Raw genomic sequence first — 21949 nt, forward strand, 5'->3', positions numbered from 1 at the left:
CACTGCTGAGAAGCGCGCTTCCCAGCAAAAGACCGAATTAGCAAATACACAAAGATGAGAGCAAAAATAACACACACAATCCAAATTTAGACACCCACTCTTGTGGCTCTTTGCCATATTATAGGGTGGAGAATGGAAAATAGTTTTTTTTTCCTTCCGTTTTTCCTTCATGGGGGTTCCGTGCACATCACAGGGTTGGTTAGCTACAGCTGAGGAGGAGTCATCAGCTTGTCACTTCATTTATTTTAGGACTGTATGGCATTTTAAGTGAAAGTATACTTTGCCATCTCATCTCTCAAATGTGCAGCATGGACCTGGCTCTGTTATCAGAAAAACACTGCTACTCCTCAGACTACAACTGATCGCCAATGATCTCAAATAAATAATTAGACTCAATGGGCCACACCTTAAACTTTAAACCTCTATGTGGACTTTTCTGTCTTAAGCCCTCTCACCCAGTAGCCACTGGTTTCCTTCCTCTCCTAATACACCAGCTTCTTAATCCTCTTGTACCTCCTCTTTTCTTCTGTCCCCCCAGGTAAGGATAGAGTCTTTAACACTCCCCTTTGTGAGCAGGGGATTGTGGGATTTGGTATTGGTGCAGCTGTTGCCGGCGCCACAGCCATCGCTGAGATCCAGTTCGCTGACTACATCTTTCCTGCTTTTGACCAGGTAAGGCACATGCTCCTTCACTCAGTGGACCTTTTTTCACACCAGACATCTCGGCTTGTCATAGCAGGAAAAGCACAGGTGTAATTTTTAACTTTAAAAACAACTGCATTCCATTTAGGTGAGCTTGCTCTCTTTTGTCAATGAAATTTTCTTTCCACCTGTGCTTTTCCTGCTGTGACAAGTCAAAATGTCTGCTGTAAAAAAGGCATACGACACATTGTCAAAGACTACTACAGTGTTGATGTGGTCCCCACCAGGAACCTCCCTCTCAGGAGCATCTAATAACTCCACATCATGCCTCACAATCATCAAATTTCTTCGTTATCAAAAAGAGGTTCAAATCAAGCCCCTGACTAACTCGCTGACTCCATGGCAACGTTGTATTTTGTCTTTTCTTTACTCAAAGATTGACGAGAATTGTATTGGCAAACATTAAAATATTAGTAGGACGGGAAAAAAAACAAGGTTGGAAAACATTCATGTTTTTTTTACATGTTAATACATGTATACATTGTATACATACATGTGCCAATACTAATTTAAATACAACCCCATCAACATGGTATTTAGATATAATAATGGCGTATGTAATCGACCTTACTATTCCAAAAACAGTGTATGCTAACAAAAACATGGTGCGACTGTGCCAAAAAACTGAACACAAACACCCTTCAAAATGATTTAAAAAAGGTGTCAACAGAAAGATGTTGCGGCAGATGTTTCTAATCTAAAGTTTTATTATGTGTAAACTTAGTAGATACAGTTTGAAAACATTACTCTTCTCCCTGATACTAAACTGTTATGCCTCGCACAGATGCAGAGCATAGATGTTTTACCTGTCATAGTTGCCTGGTGTACCAGCACACACCGTTTGACTGCTGCAGGGCAAGAGTGCATAGCACCATCGTCGGACACAGACAAGCTATGCATCATCACTGTACCTGAATTTTGTAATCCAAGTTAGCAGAATGACAAATCAGTCCAGGATGTGATTCTGTGATATATTTTTGGTTTGCATCAATGTGATTGTCAGAGTATGAATGTGGTAACACCCTGTGCATATGCAGTTTTATTTGTGTAGAAGGAATGAGGCCTCCTAGCAAAAGATACAAAATTCAGTGTCTTCAGAAACACCTAGCAAAGACTCAAACAATGGGGGGAAAAAAAGATTCTGTGCCATTAGCTCGTCTGGCAGCCACCACTGTAAGTGGATTTTGTTTTTTCTGACTTCTGTCATCTGTCTGGTTTTTCTAGTGCATTTCTTGTTGTATACAGGTGTTTAATAAATGGACTAGACAGAACTCAAGTTGCATACCGTCTCATATTCTCCAGTGTATATCAGAAAGATCAGTTGAGCAAAGGAAGCGCTTCAACATGCCCCCCCTGCTTTGAGCATTTCCTGAGGAAGATTAATGTGGCATTAACAGGCTGAGCAGGACGTTGAGCACCACTGCTGTTTTACTATGCATACTTGTTGACACTAGCATCATTCTGTGTATTCTCGCCCTCCACAAGATGAATGCGAGTCCCTGCTATGTCAAGGCAACATAAAACAGAATGTGTGATAATGGAGCTGGTTTCTAACAGACTCCTGCTGCGATGCGGCGACACAGTAGATTTAATCTGGTGTCGGGCCTTGAGTGGGCTCCTCTCTCCTTCTGTGCTCTCGCTTAAAATAATGCAGTCCAAACTGACCTCAGAGAGACATAAAAGCTGAATTAACAGCCCACCTGAGTTTCAGGGAGGAAAACCTTTCTGGAGGAAGCCCAGTATCAGAAACTGAAGAGACTAGGTAAAAGAAACCAGACACTTGAGGTGATCGTGATCGTTAAAAATAAAGTAGGTTTTTGAAATCTTTAAGAGAAATAACAGAGAGACTGGCCCGACACATGAAGCCTAAATCCAGAGGCTGCTGGTGTGGTCCTTCTTTCATTAAAACAGATCAGGATTCTCCTTTTTGACAGGTGGTATAAACCAGTACACCCTCATAAAACCTCATTGTGTTATGTTACAATTTTTAATTGTCTTTTAACATACTGGAGCTTACTGTGTTTGTTGCTGCAATAACTCAGGTGTTCCACAAGTGCAGTTTTATCTTCTTTTAATTTCTGTGGTTGTTTTACCCTGAATCATATTGCTCTTTTTCCAGATAGTCAATGAAGCAGCCAAGTACCGCTACCGTTCTGGCAACTTGTTTGACTGCGGCAACCTCACCATTCGGGCTCCGTGGGGGTGTGTCGGTCATGGATCACTTTACCACTCTCAAAGCCCAGAGGCCTTCTTCGCCCACTGCCCTGGCATCAAGGTCAGCCACGCATTCATTACAGATTCTGACTTGTATTTCCTCTCCCTGTCTTTCTATAGTTTTTGTTTTTTTTCGGTTTGTGCAAAGTTGTAATTTCACATCTTGTGCTGATACATGTTCAAAAGTACTCTGGCAGAACATTACAGTTTATGAAAAAGGCCGGTTGCATCAATGCTGTCCAAGTTTATAGTCATTAGTTATAGTCATGCTAATTCAAGCATAAGCAAATACTGAAAGAAAGTACAGAATAAGTACAATAGATAAATAGACAAATGATTTTTGTCTGTGTTGCAACAAGTAAAAACAAGTGAAGAATGTCTCCAAGCTGAAACAACAAAATCCTGGTTTCTCATGTCCTCCAGCATCATTTGCATATTATTGGCACAAAGAAAGAAGTTGGTGAGCAGTTCTGAAAAAGTAGAAAAAGGACTATTTTAATTAATTTTTTTCCCCTGCAACATTATCCACAAAACAATGCTGATTTTAAACAAAAAAAACAAAAAAACTTTTTTTTTTTTACATATATGTTGTGTCAAGAATTGACTCAACAGCAGTAATTTCACTTAAAGCATCTAAGATATGACATATACAGTGAGGGGAAATGTAAATCTCAACAGTCAGTGCCCATGGATGAGATAAGATAAAGGGGGTTGGTTAGATGAAAACCAAGTATCAAACTATTGTCTAATCATAAAGGAGTAAAATTATTCCCAAGATAATATGTCCTCCACCACTTTTATCTCTGTTGGCTTGAAGTATTTTGGCTTTTCTCTACCCCTCAGAACATCCTGTGAGTACACAATCTTCAAAAAGAGAGGGTTCTTCAGCTTTTGCTGAGATTTGAACTAGAACTATGACACAGTTTCACTACAACCTCCTGTTAGTTTCTCAACCATCCCTTCCAAGCTCCCCATCCTGCCATGTAGAAATGTGCCCAGTTCTGTTGTACTCCTCAGTCCATCCAAACCTCACTGTCTAATTTTTAAATTGTTTTCAAGTGAAAACGATTTGTGTCCATATTATTAGAAACTTTGGTTTGCTGTGAAACACTGGAATCACATACAAAATCTCGCCAAATCACTTCTTCTACCCTCTTTTCAGTTGGCAAACAACAAAACTACTTCACAGCCCACATTTGGGACATCTGGGACAGACTGAGCAAATGATTATTTCATGATTGCAATGGCTTCGGATAAAACCAACATAAATGCAGGTTAATGACAACAGTTAGGGTACGTTCACATTAAACCTGTTAAACTTGTAAGTGCATCTTTTTCTCTGTTTCTCTCTCTGTCCAGATGAAAACATTGTGTTTGAGTGTGTAAATATTAAAACGTCAGTTTGGTATTTGAGTGTGTGCTGGATGAACAGAGCTCTGACAAAACTATGACGCAAGCCAGTAGCCTCTAGGGATGTCATTTTTCTTCAAAAAGTCAAGTTCAGATGAGTTTGGACGAGCACATAATTCATTGGAACTACTTCTAATGCAACCAAGAGAGTATGGCAGACCCCAGCCTTCAGTATAACCTTTTATATTTTCTTGTGTTCCTGTATGAACCATGCCATATTATCAGTGATGGCCTTTTTACAAGCTTCCTGTATTGTCCTGAGGATGAGTGTAGAGGAAAAATGGTAGTGCCTGCACACTAAGTTGTCCATTTGCCATTGCTCCATGCGTTTTCACTTTGGTGGTAAGCTAGCAGGTGAGTCCTATGTAGTTGTTGTCAACAGCTTTTTACAAAGCTGGCAAACAGCTTTATCCTTGTTGGTAATTTTGAAATCAGATGTGAATAACCCAAAACACTTTGGCACACTGCTTCTCAAATGCTTTGGTGCGGTGATTATCCGAATATATGCTTGCTGCTGTCTTCCTCCATTTTTATTTATTGGTTTAGTTGCTGGGGAATGTTAACAGTACTCTGCTGGATCACAAGGCAAACTATTCTAAACGGTCTGATGCGCTCACGGCGCAACTACAAATGTTGTTGAATATATAATTTTTTCCTACCGACAGTTCAATTTGGAATAAAAAGTGGCAGCCGCAGTCACCTCTAACTTAGTCTGTCATAACTTATTTTAAATGTCAGGATAACCGATTACGGTTTTGGATGCACTCTCAACACAGCGTTTGAAGGTGTTACAGGCATTCACTGTGAATGATATCTCCAAATAACATCTTGGCACCACCCAACACTATTTAATACTCTTTCATAGTCAAATGGGCTGAAAACAATAACTCATTTGGTCTTTCCAACCAGAAATGATGTACATGTTTATTTGCATATAGAGCAGGGAAGTGAACGCATGACCTGAGAGGCATGTTGATGTCAGATCTGACCAGGGCCGATGTGCGAACACTTCCTGAGGATGAAAGTGATTCTCTCGCACACAGACATCTTCACTGCTCACAGATGTATGACCTGTATGTGCCAAACAGTGATGGTGTGGCTGAGAGGGAATTAACAGCACGTGTTAAAAGTAAACGAGTCTGAGTTAAAATGTCAGATATAAAATCTATCCTTGCTTGTTTTTTTGGTTAAACCGAGCATGCCTCTAATCATCATCTTGAAAGTTTCTCATACTCCACAGACTGGGAATGACTGCTTGGTTTACAGCCGTAGTTCATCCACTGTGAGTAACCACTGCTGAGCGCAATAAACATGTTGTCTCTCAGCAAAGGTCAGCCTGATAAATGTTAATCTTTGTGCATACTATCAGCACTTTTAGCTCCATCTGAGGTCCAGTGTTGTCATGATACCCAAATTCTGAACTAAATACCATTCAGAGGTTTAATATCTAATCATGTGACACGTTTACAATGCCAGGGAGAAGGAAGAGAGAAATATTGCAGCACAGCTTCTTGTGGATTTTGTGTCAATCTTTGCTGAATTTTGGCTTCAGCTGTCTCTGATTTGACAGTACATAATCTTCTGTTTAATATTAATAATGAACATTCATAAAGGTTATCACGGGACTGGATATTTTCTGCAGTGTGGACATAGTAGCCTCATGAAGTGCATCTTGTGCTCCTCAGGTTGTAATACCCCGTAGTCCAGTGCAGGCCAAAGGTCTGCTCCTTTCCTGCATCGCTGACAAGAATCCGTGCATATTCTTTGAGCCCAAGATCCTGTACAGAGCAGCAGGTAAGCTGGATGGTGTGTGAGTAGAAGTCAGAAGTCAACATATTACTGGAGCCTTTTTATCTTTGTTCATTCGTCCCCCCTGATGTTCAGCTTTCTCCAGCATCGTGCCTCACTGGCCCACTATCTGTGCGCCTGGTTTCCTTATTGAAAGCAAATGTTCTGCCTTTTAGTGGCGTGAGACAAGATAAACAATATGCTGGACTGCAAACAATGTGAGTGAGATCAGCAGCATCACAAGTGTGAAGCAGACCGTCTAAATGGGCTGTGAAGTGTTGACAGTGCCGTGCTGAACCCCCCCCCCACACACACACACACACACACACACACACACCTGTGTGGAGGGAGCACCAGTATTCAGGCTAGCATGGTTAAACTTTAGGCCAGCATGGCTTTGACAGGCTGCCATGCAAAAAGGTCTAAAATAAAAAAAAAAAAGAAAAAATCGTAATAAACTATTAACAGCTGTTGGCAGCTTTAACAAAACAGTGTTCCCTTGGCTTCACAATGATAATTTGATATCCCTGATGAATACAGCGTTGGAGGTTTGAAGATGATGTTATAGTAATGAAAGACAGAACCGGAACAGATTGGTACTACCAGCCTCAAAGATTTTCACAACTTTTGTTAGTTTCCCGCTTTGATAAGAGCCAGATGAGGTGGTGAAATGTTGCAGCTGACTGCTGAGATTGTTTCAGTCATGGCAATAGATTAGTGATTATTGTCCAAAATATTTTGCAGTGTTACAGTGCAGACTGATATTAAAACCACTCATCAGCTCATAGGGAGTGTCTCCATTCATCAAATCTCCCACGTTGTTCCTTGAGTTATTTTTTAATTTTTTTTTTTTTTTAAAGGGCAACAAAATGTATAAGTTTTAAGGCCTGGAGCAAAATTCATCTGCAAATCTTCATGAGATAATTGTTTATAGATGCTTGATAACTACTTGCAAAAGAAAAATAAGCAAGCAAAAATAAAAAAAACTATTGTAGCTGGTGAGCTAACTGCTAAAACACTAGCAAGCTGGGACATGTGAGTGCTATTCACACAGCTTCTTCTTTACATTGTTTCAGTACTGTGTTGTTTACTCACCCCCTGGCATTTTGTCTCAGGAAAAAAACTCTTCAAGCTAACATGATTGATAGCTGTCAAGTGTGTTAGCTTGTTTACTAATGGGACAATAAGTTCACATAGTTCATTCAAAAGACGTTGGCTGAAAACTGAATGGTGCAACAAACGCAATAACCTGTGATAACTTCCTCCATGTTAGACTTCATGGACTTTCCAGCCCTCCATTCCCTCAAAGGTCAGCACTGTCAAAAGGGCTTGCTATTGGTCAAAGGCCCTCATGCGCTTCACCAACTGATGTGCAAAGTTTGTGAGCAAATCCACCAATCATAGCGATTCCATTGGAATGAATTGATTTCCCTGCAACGTTTTGATGTTATAAACCCTAGTGTGACCACGCCTTTAGACCTATAGACTGCTAATGATGACTGATGTGATATTGGATAGTAATGCAGTAGTTTGAGCCTGTGAGGACGACAGGAGAGATGAAGGAGGGAGAGATGTGAGGCGTGAGCAGCTATTTCCATGAGAATTCATACCCCTTCTCAAAGTCATAATTCAGTGAAGTCTGAACTCACAGACATGATTTACATGTGTGACTGACACTTTTAGAGGATATCATTAGCTGATGTCCTCAGTGGATAAACGTCCATAAATCTGCTTAGAAATCATAGACAATAGTCTTTCTTCTTTCCTCTTCAATATCACCGTCATTTAGTGATAGTGATAGTGACTAGAACAACAGGGCTCAAACTGTAGTCCTCAGCGTACTGACTACTATATAACTACAACTATATACTTCAAATTATGGGAGATCACTATTATGCCCTAAACAGAAGTAAGACAACAGTTAAAGTGTTGACATAGACTATATAACAAAATATAAAGGCAGGTACTTCCTTGTATTATTGTTGATGTCTTTTAATACCTCACAGCTTTGGCCTAATAATCTGTCAAAGCTACGTTGGCCTTGGTGGCTGTGAAAGAATTCATTGACATTTGATTGGTCCCACTATGATCGTGTGTGTGTTGCAATGAATAGCACTGTCAGAGCAAATCACTGTGAATATGATGATATAATACATGCGTCATGTCTCAAATTGATTCTGTTGAACAGGGCAAGGAAGAGCAGGTGTCCATGGTCTTGGCAGTGTTTTTGTTTGCGTTGTTGCTCAGTTGACATTCATTTTGGTTTATTAGCTGTTTGGGGAGTGATGAGATACAGTACATCAGTGATATGCTGTGTGTAAGAGTCTGGATCACTGTTATTTCATGCAACATTTCCATTTAGAATAATAATAAAATATATTGGATACATTTTTAAAAGGCCATGACAAGATATGGGTTGATCTCAAGGTCCTTTTTTTTTTTTTTTTTTTTTTTCACTTTAAAATAAACACATTACTTGCTGGTTCCACCCTCATTAACTCATAGTCCCCTCTTTGTTTCTAGTTATCTTCTTTTAAATCTTTATGTTTTGACAGCTGTATGAAAAGTCACTCATTCGTCTCACACGGCGGTTTTACTTGTGGTCGTGTTTCAGGAGTTATTTTGCTTTCCAGAAACGGGGCAGAGCGTGCCAGCTCTCGCGTCAGGTCTGCATACGTCTAATGATCTCTGCCTGGATTATGAAGTCATGTTTTTAATTGTAGCGCCCACTCTTTTCTTGTGCAAAAGAGAATAAGAACCACACGTTTCTCTCATTGAGGCCATACTGTCATGTAGGGCCTGAAATCCCACTTATTAAACCATAACCTAGTTTTCATAATTCAATTTCAACTTTCTGCGAAATGCTATTATTCCACTCATACGGCCTATTTTCTGTCTAGTCTGGAAGCCTAAACCAGAAGTTGCACATGATTCACTCAAGCCCTTTATGTTGTTTTAGCATAGTAAGTCATAGAGATGGGCAATTTTACTTTCCTTTATGGCTCCACGAAGGCTTGAAAGGATCATGGAAATCATTCACGGTTTCCAGAAAGGTCTCCATGTCTCCGCAGAGTATAATTACTCTGCCTAATTGTAATTTTGACTTCATGCGTTGCCATGTAGGAATGCTTTTAGCTGTTCAGTTCCCCCAAATTCCACACACTTTCAAATCCTGTGCTCTGCCTTTTTTGCAGCCAAAGCCATAAGAGTGAATGAGATTCAAAGTTAGTTAAAATGCTACATGTTGTGTTTGCACAGTATAAATATTGCTAATAAGCTACGTGTTTAAAAGTGATGGCAGTTTGAGTTTATGATAAGTTTTTTCATTGTAATGTTTTCCATAAGTGTGCTTCAGTTTTCCAAGACATTATTAACCATTATTCAAACCATATACTTACATGCGCTTTGTTTTGGACGTTGTTTCAAAGAGAGACTGGCTGCAGGGCCCCGCTTTTTTGGACTGATGTCTCATATATGTGGCCCCTTTTCTGATTGATATCCCATCCCACCAATGTTTTGTTGTTAAGATTATTCAGGGTTACGAGCTTGTAGCTGGCAAAAGTTATCATTAGATCATGCACTCGATTGTGCTGATAAAAGCAAACACAGAGATGAGGTTCTGGAAAATGCATGAAGAAGCATTTGAAATGGGCCAGTTAAAATGTTCTAGAGCGGGAATTTGTGTTCTTTGACGGTTTGTCATTTCACCACTTCATCGTCATCTAGTCTATCATTTAGAGGTACGGTCAGTTTGGAATCTGAGTATTTTACATGAAAACCGCAGGGTACATTGTAAAATGATGAATGAATGGGTTCAGAATCAACCCTTGATGATTTTGAATGTGAGCTGACATGCAATGTGTTTGCACTGACATTAATATTGATGAATATTAACCTGTTATTGAATGTGCGTGTGATTCCTCAGTGGAACAGGTTCCCGTGGAGGCCTACACCATCCCTCTATCGCAGGCCGAGATCCTACAGGAAGGAAGTGACGTCACTCTGGTTGCCTGGGGGACACAGGTAAGTGACCCCATACAACACTGACATACTCTGAGAGTGACCTGAGCGGAGTTAAGTTGTCATCTATCTTTGGATCATTTTCCATGGCCAGAGGAAACAAGGAACCCAGTCTCATCTCCAGTAAAATACGTTTAAAGCCACAGAGGCAAGCAGAGGATTAAATTTAAGTCTATCACAAGCCCCCTCTGTCCCAGCAGGGTCTCTCAGCTGGCAGTCTGCCGCTGTATCGGCCCAGACATCTCCACAACATCAAGGCTGTTCTTGGCTCTCCTCATGTTAACACTACATGTGTGCTGCACACTTGCCATTATTGCCTTTCTTTTCATCCAAGAGATTTTATTTTCTGCAGCTCCATATAAAGGTGCCTGTAACTCACCAGGAGTCATCCCCGGCATCGACTGTATCCAGCCACTTTAGCAGGCTTATCTAGGCTGTAATGTACCTGCAGCATAGGGGGTGTGGGAGGGCATTAAGGGGAAAACGTCTCCATCAAAGCCATTATTATTGTTGAAGGGCTGACAGAGAAGAAAGAGGATCCAGTAAAGAAGTGGAAAGCATGCCTCTCCTTTTTTAAAGTGCCACTCTTCTTTCCCACCTCATTACTCCCCTCGTCTGTCAGGACTGAGCAGATGAGAGTAAAGAGTGAAGAGTGGAGTGAAAGGAGCAGTGTCCAGTCCTCAGAGAAAATTTCTCATCACTCCAACAGAGGAAGTTTTGTCCCCCTCAGAAAGGTCCACTGTGTCTGCAGATAATAATTTAATAGCATCATTCTAAAATAAATACTTAGTTATCAAGCTTATTTGTTAGGTTGAGGCCAGGGCCTGTATCTTTTGAAACTGGCTTAACTGCTGACAACGCTACTATTTGTGATGATTCAGATTTATCACAGCAATCAATTCTTATTTAGAAGCAGCCAGTGATGCCTGCCAGTAAACATGGACTCGGTGAACTCAAGTACTCTGAAGTGATGAATTAATGGGACTCACTCCTGCTCTGTATTTTAAGGTTTAAATAGCTGTTTTCAAGTTTGTGTTTATTAGGCACTAATGGACCACATGCAGTGGTTTCTGTTGAATAGAAATAAATGCTTAAATTATTATTATTACTTTTTTACCCCCTGCATGCCAGTGTAGCACTTATAAGGTTGCTAATGTGGATGTTATAAAATACCAGTTTGAACAGTGAGGCACAGGTCACATATTGTAGAAAGTGAGATCTCATCTTTTTTGAGTATTAAGCAGGTCAAGGTGCTATATAAATAGTCAAATGCCCAATCCATGAAGAAATGCGCACCGCCCATATTCATATATTGTGCCTTAAAACAAGCTGTCAGGACTAATTTAGTGATATCACAACTAGAGTGTAGTCAGCAACTACAGTCAAAGGGCCTCAGCTATACCCCCAGCACGGCCCTCCATGACCCTCGTCCAACCTTTTTTTTTTTTGTTGTTTTAACTTTCTGAACAACTCAACACCAAGCGGTGATTCTGTCACTGAGCTAGCAAGCTACAAGACAGAAAGATGTAGAGGAACTGCTGCACAATAGTTTGATGTCAGGAAGCCAATACATCATTGCAGAGCAATTCCAAGGACAGAAATATTAGCGACCAGTGGCTAAAGGTATTTTTTTCTGACATACTGGAGCATTTTAGCCAGAATTTGACTTATTTCAGTGCTGAGTGAGCACTGCCATTTTCTTTTACCAGTGAGTTTTACCTAGCTACAGTAGTAGGCTACAATCCATTAACTGTGTTTGGCCTGGCTGTATGACACTCTAAAAACAGTCAGCAAATCAGAAGTGAGGCTCAGTGACTGACACCAAGCACCCTGTTGTTGCTAGAGCTCCAGAAAGAAGTGTGAGAGAGGAGATGTAAAACTATATTGAGATGTCTTTTTGGTAAGTAAAACCACAAATAGTTCCTCTTATGGATCAAAACTTCAAATAAAACACAGGAAAAGTGTCAAATATGGGACCTTTTTTAAAGTTACATGTGTAGACACTGAAGGGCTGCTCCAAACCAAAGATTTTCCCAGTCATCTAGTAGTCGTTAGTTCAAGCCCTCAGTTGACTAGTTATCACATGTTTATGATGTTAAAGTTGGAGTGCAGGACTTTTACCTATGAATGAACATCCTTTACATTCAAGTCATTGCCAAATGAATTCACTCCATGCTATTTAAGCCTATTACCACAAGATGTTAGAAACGTTTCTGTGAGATCGTGCTTCATGTTGACATGATTGCATCGCATCATTTCTGCAGAGTTGTCAGCTACACATTCATGCTCATTCATGGGCCCAGTGTGCCAAGAAATCATTCCCCACACCATTACAGCACTACCAGCCTGGGCTGTTGACATAAGGCAGGTTGGGTTCATGGTTTCAGGCTATTGATGTCAAATTCTGACTCTATCCAGATTCATCAGACCAGGCTACATTTTTCCGGCGAGGCGTTTCTGTCACAGAGTTGATGCTCACAGGATGTTTCTTCAGAAAGTCTATGGACTCTTGTGAGTGAAATTTTCAGGAGATCAGCTGAAACACTCCTGACCTGACGTGCCACAGTCAAAGTCGCAGAGATCACATGATTTTATGCACTGCTGCCACATGATTGGCTGATAATAAATTAAACATTATTGAGAGAGAAATTCTAAAGCAAATGTGTTCATTTTGTTATTAAAAGCATTGCAGTTTTGACATTGTATAAAACACTCAGTTAAAACTGAACTAGGCTGCTTGTGTTGCATGAAATTGAGCAACTCAAGGAGGATGAAAATGAACATGTTTATTATCCATCACCATAGATTTATTTGGAATAAGCCTGCTACAATGTAAACACAGATTATATGTTTTGAATGTTCTCTGTTGTTGTGGTTAAGATAATACAGTTGTCTTGAATCTTGAATAATACTCTTTATGTTCTAGCAGAGATGAATCCCAGGCCAGACTATAAACTGCATTAGCTCATTACATTAAAAGGTATTCTTCCCTTTCTCTTTACACTTAGATCCATGTGATGAGGGAGGTGGCCAACATGGCTCAAGAGAAACTGGGAGTGTCATGCGAGCTCATCGATCTTCAGACCATCCTGCCCTGGGATGTTGAAACTGTTTGCAAGGTAACGGCAGTCACACGCTCAAAAAGACATACAGCAGTGTCTCATTCTCTCCTGAGAAACAGATTCATTTATTTTGTTGGCACTTTCTGGTTTCTAAAATATTCTTAAAAAAAAAAAAAAAAGGGCTAATCATTTTAGTGCCACTCTGAATCTTTGTGGGTAGGTAGTGTATCCACACTCTGAATTCCTGAGTGATCATGTGGTATCTTGAGGTGCTGATGTGAAGAAGTGATCACCGCTGACACGTCTTTACTTGCAATCAAAAAAAAGTTTATTTACAAGAAAGAAACAGTGTCAAAAATGACGAATCCTGGAGCATCTCTGCCAGTGTGAGATCTCTCCTCTACCGTCTCACAAACCCCTCTATTTATCTGTCTCATCCCACCTTTGGGATGTGCCTTTCTTTCAGTAGAAGAAGCCTTCACCCAAATGGTAGATAAGATCTGGTTTATGGCCTCTGGTCTCTGGCCTTTGACCTTTTAGGCCATCAAAGACCCCCACATCCTGAGTCTCTCGTACCGTATAAAACAGAAAACCAATGTTTAACCATCTTTGCCCCCTAATGCACATTCCTTAAACTCAACTTACAATGAGTGGTTCAAGGTAACCTTTGACAAAGTCTTAGTTGACCCCCTTCCTGAACTTTAGAATAAAACATACATAAAAGAAGAACATACAACAATTTAGAATGTTGAAATAGAAGGAAATGAAGTGGATAATACACTACAATCACTTTGACTCCAGGATCATCATTTGGCATATGTTATATATGTTGAAATCATCTAGTTACTGCAAGTGTTTGTATGTGGTACAGTATGATGAATATGCCTCTTGTTCTCATGGTGCTTGATAAACAGGATTCCTTCCACAGCTGATAGGACTTGACTACTAGTTTATGTTGACTCAGTCGTATGGAGGTTATGGCACTCACCAAAACAAAATATTTAATTTGGGTTGGCTTTGAGAACGGAGTTGCTTTTAAGACGATAGCGAGAGCGATACTTTCCTCGTCAGGGAGGGAGAGGGAGAGGGAGAGGGAGAGAGAGAGAGAGAGAGAGAGAGAGATGTTTTGAAAGCTCTTTGGAAATGAAAACCAAAGGTGTGTGTTAAGGCAGACCTCAAGGAGCTTCACAGCAGGACATGAACCATGTGTATGCATCCTCTCGGATCACTGCTTTTTAAATGGCCCTTGAATATACCACATGCTCCTTTTTCACCAGATACGTTTTAATTTTGCATATTTATTGTCCAATTTTCAAGCTCCTCTGGTTAACATACGACTCTGTCAGTGAGCACCATGCTGCGCCTGCCGCCAAGCAAATCTTATAACCAACAGTTAAAGCACAGGATGAAATTGCGGTAGGTGGGTAGTAATTTTATAGGGAGTCTATTGGAACTGATGGCAGAGACTGTAGTATTGTTCTGGCACTGAAGACTTGCAGCTCGAAGTGAGTGGTAGTCAGTTACAGATTGTTTGTTAGAAGAGGGGACTTCTGAAGTGAAGTAGTGCCCCATTAAAACAGCGGCCATGAAATTGAATAGTGAGTTTATGTGCTGCTTGGTGGGCCTAATGCCAGGCCTGCCACCTCGTGCTTGTCAACATCAGCTCTCCTTGTCATTTCCTCTGACCAAATGCCCCCTTAAATGTCTGTCAAACCCATAAACCAATTTCTCCACAATCCCCATCACACACACACACACACACACGCACACACACACACACAGAGCCTGCTCCTTCTTTCACATTTGGCAGTAAAGCCACTGTGGCATTACACTGATACACTGGTATCCCTGGAGTGTTTTTCTCTCCTCTACGTCTCCATTGAGAACATTATTTTCCGGTGTGTTCTGCTGGCTGAGCACAGTACGAGACTTTTAATCAAGCTATTATCAAATCTCAATGAAGGCACAGAATTAATTCCAGGCGAAATCAAGATTATTATCACCCATATATATATGCATGCGAATACACATTAAGGGCTTTTAATTTATCTTTTAATTAATCTGAACCACGTGGGCAAATATCTACATGTGCTTTAGTCAGAATGAAAACAAATGGAAAGAGTGGTGCAGTGCTGTTAAGCTTATATAAGACTTGTCAACACAAATACAAGGTGGTGGCACAGCACCGGTGTGATGCACAAAGCATCGATACAGTATTTTGTCCTGTTTCTCTTATGCATAAAAGGTGCTGAAGGCATAAGACTGACATAAGCTTTAGCCTCCTAAAGTAGACATGTCTATTGGTGTTTATTTGCAGCACTTGACATGAACATTGCCTTGTGTTGCTCTCTCCTCTTCAGAATTAATCTACATGTTACAGATGCATTTTTACAAGAAGGTTGTGTTTGTGTGATCTTTGTGTTTACATTTAGCCTATTTACCATATGATGGAATGAGTTAAAGCAGAAACGATTAGCTCGATAAACAATTTTATTATCGATTTGTTGTATAACTTGGTTTTCAGGGAAAAATGCTACTAAAAATGCAAAGATATCCTGTTTTTTCTCAGTTTCATATCATTGTAAACTAAATATCTTTTGTCTTTTGCACTGTAGGTTGGACAAAATAAGTATTTCCTGACAATTTTTAAATCAAATGATTAAATGGCAAGCTAACTATCTTCTGTCATTGACCAAAATAATTTGCTGTTTTGTTTATAATACAGCGAGTTTCAGCTATTTGAGGCAATTTCCTTAATAGAAAGTCGGCTACATTAACATTCATTAGTTGGTTAATCTTTAACAATTTATGAATTACACCTGTAAAATGCATCTACATTTAAGGCAAGGAGATGTCACTTGTGCAGTTCATCACTTTTGTGTTTGAAGCTTCTTTATATAGAGAAACATGAACACCGCAGCTACAGCGGTGCTCTTGCTGTGTGACTCTCAGTTCCTGACCTGCTTTATCTGAACAACTGAAGATGGTAGTTTGGCGTTAGCATGAGCTTCAGATAGCTAGTTAAACTGGACAGCTGCCAGACAACAACGCCATTGCAGTGTTCATCAACATGACTGCCACAGTGGCCATAGAAAGACAAGCAGGTGTGTTTGCTTTATAATTTGCTTTATAACACACGTGTAACTCCATGTCATCAGATATGGCACCGCCGAGTGGCACAACTGGGTACTGCAACAAACTGTGGTGCATTTTCTGACAGTTGCACTGCACTTTTTTTAAACAATTAAATTATTAATGGCAATAATCGATTAATCATGGACATCCCTAGTGTCTGCCTGTGTGAACAGTCTGAAAGTATAATTTGGGCTTAAATACATTGTTTGAATCTCTTGAAAATTAAAACAAATCTTCTTAATCTACCCTCTTATAATCCACATGGCAGCAAAAAACACACTCAAGTTTAACTCATGTTTCTGCGGAAATGAAGAGAATAGACACAAGTGCATTAAATGAGAAACACAGCCCTGTGTGTCCTCAATAACCCTGCGCAGCGGTGGCCTAACTACTGGGTGCTGCACAGCTGCGCTGGCCTGGCATCACTTCTAGATGGTTCTGTGGCTGCAGCTCTGCTGGTGCTCAGACATTAAGGGTTTCGTCACACTGGAACCCACCCATGCACAAGTAGTTTAAATGATATAGAAAGCAGCATCTCAAGGCTGCAACTAAAAATTCTTTTCATTACTGATTAATCTGTTCTTTTTTATTATGAATTGATTGACTGTTTAGCCCAAACATTGTCACAAAATAATGGAAAGGTCACATCATAAATTCATTGAGCCCAAAGTTTTCATATTATTTGGTTTTGCCTGAGCAGTAGTTAAAAAGTCAGACTTTCCTCTTATAATGATATAAAACTGAGAAAAGCAGTCAATTTTCAGAGGCAGGAAAAAGTGAATGTTAGGAACCGTTGGTTCTCACCTTTTTCACAGATTGAGAAGTCATGAAATCCATTCGATCCAAGATCAGTTAATAGAGAAAAAACCTACTGTATTGTACATTAGACGGCCTTGATTATAGGATAAAATGAAAGAATCCTGTTGAAGCAGAATTAGTGTATCAGTCTCATGCACTCTCCTGTCAGGCTGTCAACATTTTTTAGTAGTTATCATTTTTTGAGCTCCTCATCATCTGTGACTGTTGTCATTCTTCACTGTTTGACAGATGATTTGGTCTCCGGTGTGATTCTGGAGTAAAGAGGTTTTCAGTCATGAATGTATTTCCTCCTTTACAGCAACTTGCTGCACAATCCTTCAGAAGCTCCTGCACGTTAAACTACACAAATGAAACGTTTTTGGGGTTGACTAACTCTTAGACGTGCGCTATAAACAAACTTGAAGATGCTCATTAGCCTAGCAGCATTAAGGCTACAAACAACCCATAATACACTCACTCACATAATTACATTCACTGTAGGAGGCATTCTTTACATTCAAAATCAATATCAAATAATACGCGATTGTCTAGTTCTCAAACATAATACAAGCACTGCTTTTTCATATATAATTAACAGAAAAACATCATCTTAGGCAATGCCTGTCCTCATAACTGATGATACCGGCATAGATTATATTTTTATATCGTCACTGTTCAGATATATTGGTGGAGAGGGGGAGTTCTGAGGTTCAGAGCTGGTGGAGCCTTTTGTAGGGGGTGTTATCCTCTGGTAAACAGATTTTTAGGTCCTGTGCTATTCTTAGCTTTGGAGAGGGAGTTGCCAAGACATTGTGTCAACTTCTTAATTCAAAAGATTGTACACCTGGTGTCTAGCTTTTCCGGCGTACACACATCCTTCTAAAGCTGGCCTTTTGTAGCGCTTATTAACTGGCCTTCAGATGCGGTGAGTGTGCAGACAGTGTGTGAGGCTGCAGACACACATCCGGCTGCTGGCAGCCAATTAAAATTTTTCATGTTCCATGAGTCACATTTACCTTGCGTATCTTTCAGTCACGGACGTGTGTGTATATGTGTTTGTATTATGTGGTGAGCTGATTTATATGTAGCCTGCGTGCTGTTTTTGAGCACGGATGTATAAAATAAATGAAGAATGATGTGTCTTTGAGCATGAGAGATCATTAAGGCAGTGCTCTGGAGGACCCTGCCATCTTTCTGTTTCCTGAGGGATTCATTCTGGCAGCCACCAGCTATACTTGGATCTAAATATATTCAACCCTCTTGTTGACAAAAGGAATCATGGGCAGAAATTTCTGTAAAAGTACAGAAAAACTGAGTGTATTTTATTTTGTCGCGCTGTCTACAGCGGTCCAGTAAATGTAATAGTCGTTCTTTAAGGGATAAACAAAATGGCTGGTTTACCTCTGCCAGACCCATGGCTCAGATGATATGCTGTGGAAAGTCTCCCTGTCGTATTTGGTCAGAGTACGTGTGGAGATGTAGTTGTGTAAAGACGCTCATGTTAGGAGTACATGCTGCAGAAGAGCTCTGTGATCCCTCGCTGAGTGGGCTGCTTCACTCCCTATTGTTTTATGGCTTATATTGTCCTTCAGGTGGCGGTTGAGCCAACATTTCCCTCTGTTCTTGCATGATCCACATTTGTTTGACTTGGCTTTCAGTTGACCAGTCAGCAGTATAAAAAAAATCTCTGCTCCCATTATTGTATTAGTCCACCGCTGGTGATTCAGCCCTAACTCTCAGGTTTTCCAGACTCCAGATCCGGCCAGTGGAGAATTGGAGTGGCTCACCAGGACCGGTCCATGACACAGTCATCGGTTCTTTAACCTTGATTGGAGGTGGCACTTCCCACAGCACCACACACAGCTCTTTTCAGGCAGGAGCCTGTGTACCTGGGCTACGTCATGGACCTCCACAAAGGGCCTGTTTTCCCCTTGTTCTCCTTAACTGGGCCTCTTCTTCAGCTATAATCAGGCAGAACTGCCCCTCCACACAAACCTGTCCAGCACAACCCTGCTGCCATCAGTTGGCTGATGTGACCAAAAGGTAGTTGCATCACTCAGGAAAACCCCACAGAAGCACTCCGACTTGCTTTTGCACTTGTCACTAATAAAAAGCTTCAAGAAAAAGTCATGTCAAATTACACAGTTTCTATTTTACCATAGGCCTGTGAACAAATTGGATCGTTTCCCCCCTTTGTCCCTCTTCATCACTGTTTGACAGCTGAAAGCGAACCATAAAGACTGCATTTGTACATTATTTTACATCATCCAGCAGAGAGATGAAAGTGAACTTTTCTTCCCCCTTTTTCTGATTGACTAATCACTGATGCTTTTACTAAGATGTAACTCAACAGGATGCAGTGGGCTAAGAGGCTGTCATTGTAAGGAGTGGTAATATCTTCTGGGAAAGAAGCTGTTTGTACAGCCTCTGTTGTGTTGGTATCTCTTAGTTACTCGCTGAGCACAAAGCTTGGTCTGTCATTTCTCCGCTTGTCTCTATTATTGGAATCATCCAACACATTTCTTTTTTTTTTTTCTTTTTTTTGTTTTAATTTTCAACCACAGGGAGTAGGTTAGTCAGGGCATGTCCTCTTAGCAAGTCTCTGCTAGCCTATGAATTTGCAAGTCCCATCTGCTCCTATAAAAGACCTCAAGTTGATACTCTGTCCAAAATCTGTCTTTTGAGTATCAAACACTCATCATTGATGGCAACAACTTTTCACAGCTGAAAGAAATATCAAAAAAGTCCATAAAAACGTCTCAAATCCCTCCTCCAGTATTATCCACATCTCTGCTGTCCACCTGTACGCTTAGTGTGTGGTCTTGTTTACCCAGCATGCATCTCTCTGGCAGCGTGAATGCAGTAAGTGTCGAAATTTTTGAGGTATCGAAACTCTTGATGCAATTAATCGGTTTGAAATGTGAATTCATGCGATGAAATCGCTGCATAACTGAATCTGTTTTTCAGTTACATATTACTGGTGACAACAGTGAATGTTTGACATACAGTGAAAGCGCAGAGTGGCTCTATGTTAGGAATACTGTGGCTGCGTGACTTCCAGTGAGTGTCCCTACACCACAGTACAGCAAGGAACAGGCAAACAAAAGCAAAGATATTTTACTTCTAGAATTTTACTTCTGTGAAGACATTAAGTTTGACCTTGCTACTTCAGACGCAACAGAATCACATTATTCACACCGTATTTATAATGGGTTAACGTGATGCATATCGCTTGATGACAAGGATGGGACTCGAGGAGAATTGCCAAGCCTAATATATTAAACAATAGCCTCTTTGAGTGCGAGTTGCAGCTTATGTTAAAACCCGTCAGGATTAGGACTTGTCAAACTTTTTTTTATGTCCTCAGACAAGTTGTGTATAATCATGCCAAAGTGCTTCACATATTGATAATAGGACATGTTGATTTACCAAACCAACTGCAGCGTATGAGTATTTGGGAGCAGTGCTGATTCTGACTCGAGATGCCCTGTACGTCCCGAGTGTGGCAGGTAATGGTTTTCTTCCAGTTCATTGTCTTCTCTTAAACGTGTGTAAACTTCCTCGCTCGATAGATGTGTCTCTTGGCCGGTGTTCAGGCTGAAGTCTGTGTGACTGCAGTGCTGTCTGGACCTCAGCCTTCACAGTGATGCAACCAATTTGGCTGAACCTGTTCAACCCTCAAAAACACTTGCAGGAGGAATCACTTAAGGACTCGTGGTGCACAAGTGCACCGATATCTCAACTCTTACACCATATACAGTGGGGTGTAAAAGTCTGAGCCCACTTAACCATTTGTGGTCTCAGACTTTTGAACCCCACTGTAAATAATATTTGTCGCTCACAAGCAAAGACATAATTTGATAGATGCTTAATAGAGGAGGAAGAGGTGTGTGTGTATTGGGGGTGGTGATTAAGGAGGAATGTGCAGCAGCATCTGTTATGATTCTTGGAAGCGATGCAGGTGGCGATGTCTGTATTTTCTGAGTGCTCTGGAGTCTGTTGACTCACTGTACAGATAAGACCTCCTTATCAAGGCTCTGCTCACCCCCCCCACACACACACACACGCACACACACGCTCTCGCTCTCTCTCCTAATGGTTTCAAGCTGCAATGTGTGTGTAATGTGTGTCCTGAGACAAAGACAGCAGGTAAACACAGAGAAGTCGGACAGGACACAGCACACAGATATGTTTGTTTGTTATTCCCTGAGGTAGAAAAAGACAAAGGCAAATGGACTCAGGGAGCCAGTGTTTTCTGCTTAATGTCAAGTTCAACATGTTGTTCTCGTCTTGATGGCTGCAGTTTTTGTTTTTAATTCCACCTACCATAATTATATGGGGTGAATAATCTGTCATTTAAAGTTGCCATTAAGGAACTTAAGCAGAGCAGTGCGCCATGGACTGATGGAAAATATTCCAAAGTTGCCGCCACACATTAATATGGAACATTATCATTAAAGAGATGATACCTTACAGAATATTTGATTGTCTGTATTTATGCAAAACTGATCCTGGCTTCCTCAAGTGGAAAGAGTCTTTTAATAATGAATAAAACCAGACTCAGAAGCAGTTTAAACCTGAACTTTAATATTTATGACTACCAAAGGAGTCTGGCTCTGTCTTTCAGTGGGGAAACCAAACAAGTAATATCGACACGCTGATTTTCTTTTTTACCCCCCCAACCCCACTCTCTTCATCCTCTGCTGAACATTGTTTTGGAAATTTTGACTTCATATCAAAACGTTTGTATGTTAGAATTAATGTGGTTAAGTGAGTTTTCAGTTTGATGATCAGTTTTCCTCATGGCAAGAGTCTGCCAG

The 21949-nt window shown here is 40.5% G+C and overlaps 1 protein-coding gene across 1 annotated transcript in view; it reads left to right on the forward strand.

Moving 5' to 3' along the window:
* Positions 1–21949, forward strand: part of bckdhb (branched chain keto acid dehydrogenase E1 subunit beta) — a 53401-nt gene that overhangs the window by 4391 nt on the left and 27061 nt on the right. Inside the window, exons 4-8 of the mRNA XM_056380670.1 lie at positions 539–672; positions 2822–2977; positions 6012–6120; positions 10040–10137; positions 13143–13253. Of these exons, the coding sequence (XP_056236645.1) occupies positions 539–672; positions 2822–2977; positions 6012–6120; positions 10040–10137; positions 13143–13253 (608 nt within the window). The remainder of the gene's footprint in view (positions 1–538; positions 673–2821; positions 2978–6011; positions 6121–10039; positions 10138–13142; positions 13254–21949) is intronic.

The sequence above is a fragment of the Seriola aureovittata genome, chromosome 7, assembly GCF_021018895.1.
Source record: "Seriola aureovittata isolate HTS-2021-v1 ecotype China chromosome 7, ASM2101889v1, whole genome shotgun sequence".
Taxonomy (NCBI): Eukaryota; Metazoa; Chordata; class Actinopteri; order Carangiformes; family Carangidae; genus Seriola; species Seriola aureovittata.